Below are 6860 nucleotides of genomic sequence, written 5' to 3'. Positions count from 1 at the left end.
AAAAAAAAAAGTGAAAAATAAAATGTGGCTTCTACATCTATTATTCACAATGGACTTTATTACTTTGTGTTTTTTTATTTAAAAAAAAAGCAAACAAGACACAAATATTATGATAGTAATTATAACCGTTAAAATGACAATAATAATGGTAACAATAAATAAATAAATATATATATGTATGTGTGTGTGCGTGTAAGTGGGGGGAATGGTGAAGAGGCTCCAAATAAATGAATGAAAGGAGAGGGAAGAAAAAAGGGGGGAAATCACTCGTCTAGAAAAAAAAAACATACAAATAAATTTGCTCCCACCACCCTCCCACACACACGCACACACAGAAGCGCTATCCTGTCTCTTACTCACTCTATAATGCATCTAAAGCATAGACGTAATAATAATAATAATAACAAAAATAATGACAAAAATACCAAAAAGAAAACCTCCTAACCGCTTACTTGGGAGCGTATCAAACACACAAAAAGATACTCATACGTACGCGTACGTTTATAAAGATGAATAAATATGCGCGTGCAGAAGAGAAAAAGGGATTTTGCTTGCACACCGCATGACAGCTCTACGTAAAGCACACGGTGAAGTCAGACTCTAAAATTTAAAATAAGGAAGGGGAAGACGCGAAAATATCGAAGAGGGGGGGTCAAAGAAAAGAAACCACTTGTAACAACTCCCCTCTCCGCCTACTACCGATGTTGCGGTGGATGACATGACGGTTCATCACCGATCCAGCCCACAGAATTTACCCTCGTTGCTGGCGGCGTTATATGCGTGTGTGTGTGTGTGTGTGTGTGTGTGTGTGTTTCTCTTTTTTTAATTTTTACACGTCATTTTTGTAACACCACATTCTAAAGTAATTTACCTCAATTCAACTCATCAGATGACTGATCGCGTCTATGTGTTCACGCATGTGCCACCTTTTCTTCTTTTCACTCACGCAACACTAACTGAGTGTTTGCACGTGAATCAGGAGAGGGAACACAAGAAGAAACAGATACAAAGAGAAAGAGAGCCACAGAGGAGAAGGAGAAGCAATTATGTGTTGTTTCTCCCATAGCCAAGCGCATCGCATTGCCCCACCCCCCCCCTTTCACCACAACTCAGCGAGGCTATGAGCAAAGACGCGGTAATTCACCATCACGTCAAGTGGCGGGGGATGATAGCGATGGCGCCCCTGTTGACATCCCAAACGGTTTAATTGCTGCCGCAGAAGCGGGAGACACGTGGGTGTCATGAGACGAGCCTCCGAGTCGGTTCCATCACTGCCATCATCCGCCTCCCCAGACGGTTGCACGCCGAGGCGCTCCATAACACCGCGTTCCCCAAAGCATTCGTGGAAGCAGCGCCAGAGACCTATATACATTTTCATGGCATCATCCTCCATGGCTGATGCCTTCCGTCGGTTCAACATCCTTTCCCACAGGCTTCTATGAGTTGCAGAAGGCGACGATACCGCCCCACTTGATATCGTGTGGAGGGTGCCGGGGGATGCCACCGACATTGGAGACTGGCTCTTCTGGTGTTGTAGTTTTGTTACGGGTGAGGGCGACGCAATGCACATGGAAAGATCCGCGGCCTCTTCACTGTTGGGTGCAACACTGGAAGGGGAACCAATCATAAGCACTTGCTGCACCACGCGAACCACAACAATCATTGGAAGCGTTCCCGCTTCATCCAAGTCATAGCCATGCAGCCGCCGCGAAATGGCAGCGGCGTGTGTTGCCAGCTGCCGGCGGAGAGAACTGGTATCGGATAAAATCGAGTTTATACTGTCACCTCTGCTGCCGCTATGGCTTAAAGTGCTTCGACCTTGTGCTAACTCGAGCTCGCCCAGTACGACAGAACTGCGGTTGAGACTGAGTTGAAGTGAGCGCACCACACGGCGCCCCTCAGCGGCCACCACCGCATCCTGACTGGCACTTTGAATCGCTTCGGATGGACCATTCGCATCAGCAGCGGCGCCGCCGTCCACATTGGATCCACTGTACGTGCGGCTTACTTCCTCCAACTTAGCTAAAAGGCGTTCGCTCGCACGCCGTACTTCACTCCTGGCACCTTCAACGAATGATCGAAACTCTTCACTAAGACGCGGCGAAGACACTAACTCGGCGCAGCCCTCACCATCAGGAACCACTGTACGGTGATCGGTGCTCCGAGGCCCACGTTCCGCGTTACCCCCCACACCTGAGAAACCACCTACGGCTTTATTGCCGAGGGTTTCCTTGCAATCACAACATTCCTCGGTTGTATCCGAAATGCGCAGTGCACATTCCCCCTCTCCGGTGCCGTCCCCAGCAGCCACGTTACGGGGCCACACGGAATCGTAATCACTTCCAACGAGGGAAGTTTCGTTATTTGGTGCTGTAGAAGCAGGAGCCGAAGTGTTAGCGTTGGCACTGTCGCGGGTGTCTAAAATCTCCGAGGCACAGCCAGCGCCATCTCTCACAGGCGTCCCAGTGAGTACCTGCAAGGAAGGCGTTGGTGTTGAGCCGCTAACAAGTAGCAGAGATTCACGTCCCCGTGGTTCAGTTGCAGGCGACAGCCTCACGTCCCACGATCCACTCAGGCAGCTGTTAGATAATTGGGTCTGCTGCACATCAGTAGCCGCCGTTCTCATCAGCGCTTCATTCCGCCTCTGTGCTGCCTCGGCGTCCGGACGAAACCGCTTCCTCTCATCTTCCTCATCCGGAGCGTTCGTCACCTGAGTCCCAACCTCCGAGGCGCCACCTACAAGTGGGCTGATGCCCCCGTTGCGCAACAATAACGAAGACTGGAGGGAGCGTACCCGCTTCCCACAACCGGGTCGCAGCTGCTCTTCATGAATGGTTGGTTCACCAGGCGGTGTTAGCCCACCGGACATCGCGCCCAATGCAGCTCCCGGTGGCAACAACATACTCCGCCGCATAGCATTGCTCCCACAGCCTTCCTCATATACCTCTTGGCTGGTTATCAGTGGCTGCCGTCCAAAAACTTCCGCTGACTCCGCTTCCGCATCGAAGCACTCCCCATGTCCCTCCAAACATGCTTGAAACTCCTGCTCCAACGCAGAACCTTGTGAATCGGGTACGTGCTCATCATTGTCACCCTGTGAGACTTCACAGTCTGAAAGCTGCAAGTGAGGGAAGTTTCTCGGCGTGATCGTCGCTCGGGGTTCCCTTAGTAGCGAGGACGGGGACGAAGAGCGATCCTCGGTGGATTGTGTCGAGTTCAATTCACGTGAAATGGAAAACACCGGCGGACGGCCGCTCGAAAGAGCACTTGAGTCAGCGCAGGCATTGTCATTAGCTTCACTGACATCCATTCCCCCTTCCACTTCGTTATCACACGCACCGCTAGCGGGACCGACAGCACCTGGTCTTGGCGGCGGTGTGAGTGACTGAGTCTCAGGTATGAAGTCGGACTGCGAAAGTGAAGGTGATGTTAGCGCCGTGCATGCAAATGATGACCGGTGCTGGTGCCGTTGCTGCTTTAGTTGATTTTTCCTGGCGGATGCCGTGACGTTGGAGTCACATGGCGTTAGGACCATTGGTGTAGGGGGGAGGGAATCGAGTCGTAACGCGGGACGGCCTTGAGGCTGTGAAAGACTCGCTACGGAGCTTTCATCACAATAAATGGTATCACTGTCCATTGTCAATGCGCTGTTGCCACCGATGCCCCTTCCCTTCGTTTCTCCTCAGTACAACACTGTTGTTGATTTTTATTGTGTGAGCACAACCGCTCGCTCAAGCGAATGAATGATGACGATGACCGCAAAATGGAAGTGAGGCGGCAACGTATAATATATATATATATATATATATGTTATAAACAAGTGCCTCCTTCACTTGACGATGCACAAGTAGGAGTATAGAACCGAGGGATGTATGCGCGGGTGTGCCTTTTTTTTCTTTGTGTGTATTCGTGAGTGCACGTCTAACAAATGTAAGCGAAAATGAAACAAAGTTTCTAGTGCTCTACCTTTCTTTGTTTCGCTTCCTTCCTCTTTACTTATTGCTTTGTCCACCCGCACGTGTTTTCTAAGCCCTTCGGCACTCCTCTGTGTTTTCTCCGCAGCTCTGGCTGCGCTTCCGCACTAATATTATTCTCACCGGAGCCCTAAAAAAAAAACCCAAATATCTTAATTTGAACTACGTGTGCTCTATGCTCGAAAAAAAGAAGAGGAAATAACAATTATGTGTACCGTTATTCTTCACCCTTTATGTTTGTTTGTCCCTTCACTTTCCTCCTTCTCTCTCCTTCGTGTCTACTTCCTTCCTACTTTATTTATTTTGTTTGCTTGTCTGTCTTGCTTTTTTTTCTCTTCCTTTTCAATCTGTTCCTTCGCTGAGTTAATTCCCACTCCTTCGATCCCTAACCCAAATGTTGCTGTTTTTTTTTTCCTTGTTCTTGTTGCCTTGTCTTGCTTTTTGTTTCGTTTTCGGAGGGGGAGAGGGAAAAAAAAAATGATTCTTCCTTGTGCCTTCGGCGAAAGAAATCTATTGAAATGCAGAAGGTTAAAAGGCAAAATAAGACAAAATAAGAGAGTCGGATGTGTCAAACAAGAAAAGAGGAAAGGCCACAAAAAGAGTGACGTTCAGTTACTGAATTCATGCACAATAATAATAACAATAATAACAATGATAATGATAATGATGATAACGGTGATATAAAACATAATGAAAGGAAAGGGGAGAGAAAAGTGGGAAGAAGGCACATGAAGGAGAGTGCGACAAGAGGAAAAAAGAAAAAAAGAAAGTTTTCCCGAACCCCTGAGGCATCATCAACATCACACTCATTTTTTTCATATATGTTTTTATATGCACACGCGCATGTCGTAACGCTGAATAACAAACGTAAATATGCTTGTTTGTTCATATTTAGTTCATATAAGAAATGGAAGGGTGAAAAGAAGAAACAAAAAGAATGCTGAAGTTCAACACCGTTCCCACCAATACTTGCGCCACAGTAAAACGAAACAAAGTGATTAAAAATGGTGAACAAAAAAGAGTTCACATATCAAAGCAGACCGATGATGATGAAAACAACAGCAGCGAAAAAAAAAAGGTGCAGAGTTACGGACTGGTGTAGCAAACAAAAGAATCTGGAAAGAAAGAAACACCGTGAAATGCGAGTAAAAGTTGCGACAATATCGTAAGAGCATGCACATGCGCACTTTCATATCTGCATTTGAGCACACACACACACAACATCGTAGAAAGACAAAGAGACCCATAAAATACAACAGTACATAGGCATACGAGCATATACATGGATGTATATGTATACGTATACATGAATAAATATATGTATATACATAATATATATATCTACAGTCCTTTCTTTTATCTTTCTTTTTACTGGTTTACGGGCGCATTCCCATGCACCCAAACATCCCGTTTCATGATACCAATTCTCCCCTTTTTTTTTTCATTACTTTCAGATGCCCAGCATTGAACACACATACATACAAGTACATCATTCATATATACATATCTTCCTGTTTCTCTTGCTTCCTCACCAACGAATATATATATATATATATATGTATATAACGCAGTGACTCAATCTGCTACGTTCTTCATCATTTTTTTTTGTCTTTCCTCCCTTCTTTCTAACTACTCTACCAATCCATCTCCTTTCTACTCTCCTTCTTCATGTAAAATATAACGAAAAAAACAGAGGGAAACCAACACACAAAGTAACTAAACAAAAGCGGCATCGCTCCCATGTAGTTCTATTGGGCTTATGGACTCATTCGGAAACTGCTATTGGGACTTACAGATGGAGGATGACGGCCACCAAGATGACGCAACTCCAAAGGCACAAGTACCCAGTTAGAACATAACTCGGCACCTCTCCGCGCCAAAATGCATTGCTTCACGAAGAATGCCCTTCTCGGGAGACGCTTTGCGGAATGACGAAGGGTTCGTGCACGATTAGCTGAATAACGTAGAATTTGCTTCCTAATTAGTGCACCCGAGAGCCGTGGAGGGCTGAAATCCCCCGAACCGCAGCTTTGAACTTTCTGTACATACCTCTTCACAACGTTCCGGCAGAATGCGAGGTTGGAAGGGCGACGTCCCAAAGTGCTCTGACACAGCCGATTAACGTTGCGCAGTAGACTCCGCTGAACGCATTTCGCCGTTGACGAGAGCGGCCGCCACGACTGGGGTAGTCCCGATTCTTGCCATAAATTTTCATCGACGCCCACATCACCTAATGTGATGTTAATGCACGGCAAGGGCGAACACATTTTCAGGTTGCGGCCCACGGGGCGAAGAGCACTAGTACCTCTTCTGCGGGAAATGTCGTTTGAGTGGCCACCCTCAGCACCCATGTTTACGTATGGCCGAGGTCGAACGACTGGATTCGATTGGACAGACGACATTGTGCTGATAGGGTTGAAACACTTGAACATGTTCGGCTCAAGTACGGGACTTTCCGGAAGAACGGGCCCAGTGGCTGATTTGGGGCGGTGAGCCAGGAGCATTCTGGAGAGAGACCGATAGTAGGCCTCCTCAGCTGGTCTCAGGTACGTCCGTGCGGTGGGAAAGCCCTCCGTCCCTATGTCTAAAGTTACCCCGGGTTTTAACTTACGTTGGGGCAATTCGTGAGTACGAGCCAACTTACGCTGCAGCGGAAGTGGCTTATACGCACCGCGATGAGCAAATCCGGTGCCGGGGCCGCCTCCACCACTACCACCAGCACCGTAACCATAGCCAAAACTACCGTGGCCGGCGCGGGCATCACTGTGACCAGTGCCAGGACCATAACCAACACTACCGGGGCCAGTGCGGGCATCACGGCCAGCCCGGGAACCATAACCAAAACTGCCAGGAACAGTGCGGGCATCGCGGCCAGTGGCAGAACCA

At 47.8% G+C, this 6860-nt stretch overlaps 3 protein-coding genes across 3 annotated transcripts; all 3 read right to left on the bottom strand.

Annotated features, from left to right (window-relative positions):
* Positions 1-1099: 1099 nt before the first annotated feature.
* On the bottom strand, positions 1100-3637 carry TEOVI_000408600 (uncharacterized protein; the record flags this gene model as incomplete). The annotated part of the gene is made up of 1 exon (XM_067226896.1): positions 1100-3637. One exon carries the CDS (start codon positions 3635-3637, stop codon positions 1100-1102), a length of 2538 nt encoding a protein of 845 aa, XP_067082997.1.
* A 2094-nt stretch (positions 3638-5731) lies between these two features.
* On the bottom strand, positions 5732-6478 carry TEOVI_000408500 (uncharacterized protein; the record flags this gene model as incomplete). Its single annotated transcript, XM_067226895.1, has 1 exon — positions 5732-6478. The coding sequence occupies one exon, from the start codon at positions 6476-6478 to the stop codon at positions 5732-5734; it is 747 nt and encodes a 248-aa protein (XP_067082996.1).
* A 98-nt stretch (positions 6479-6576) lies between these two features.
* Positions 6577-6840, bottom strand: TEOVI_000408400 (uncharacterized protein; the record flags this gene model as incomplete). The annotated part of the gene is made up of 1 exon (XM_067226894.1): positions 6577-6840. The coding sequence occupies one exon, from the start codon at positions 6838-6840 to the stop codon at positions 6577-6579; it is 264 nt and encodes an 87-aa protein (XP_067082995.1).
* Positions 6841-6860: the final 20 nt, after the last annotated feature.

The sequence above is a fragment of the Trypanosoma equiperdum genome, assembly GCF_001457755.1.
Source record: "Trypanosoma equiperdum strain OVI genome assembly, contig: ctg_867, whole genome shotgun sequence".
In the NCBI taxonomy this organism is placed as follows: domain Eukaryota; phylum Euglenozoa; class Kinetoplastea; order Trypanosomatida; family Trypanosomatidae; genus Trypanosoma; species Trypanosoma equiperdum.
The sequence above is the reverse complement of the archived record's forward strand: the minus strand, read 5'-3'. Positions and strand labels throughout refer to the sequence as shown.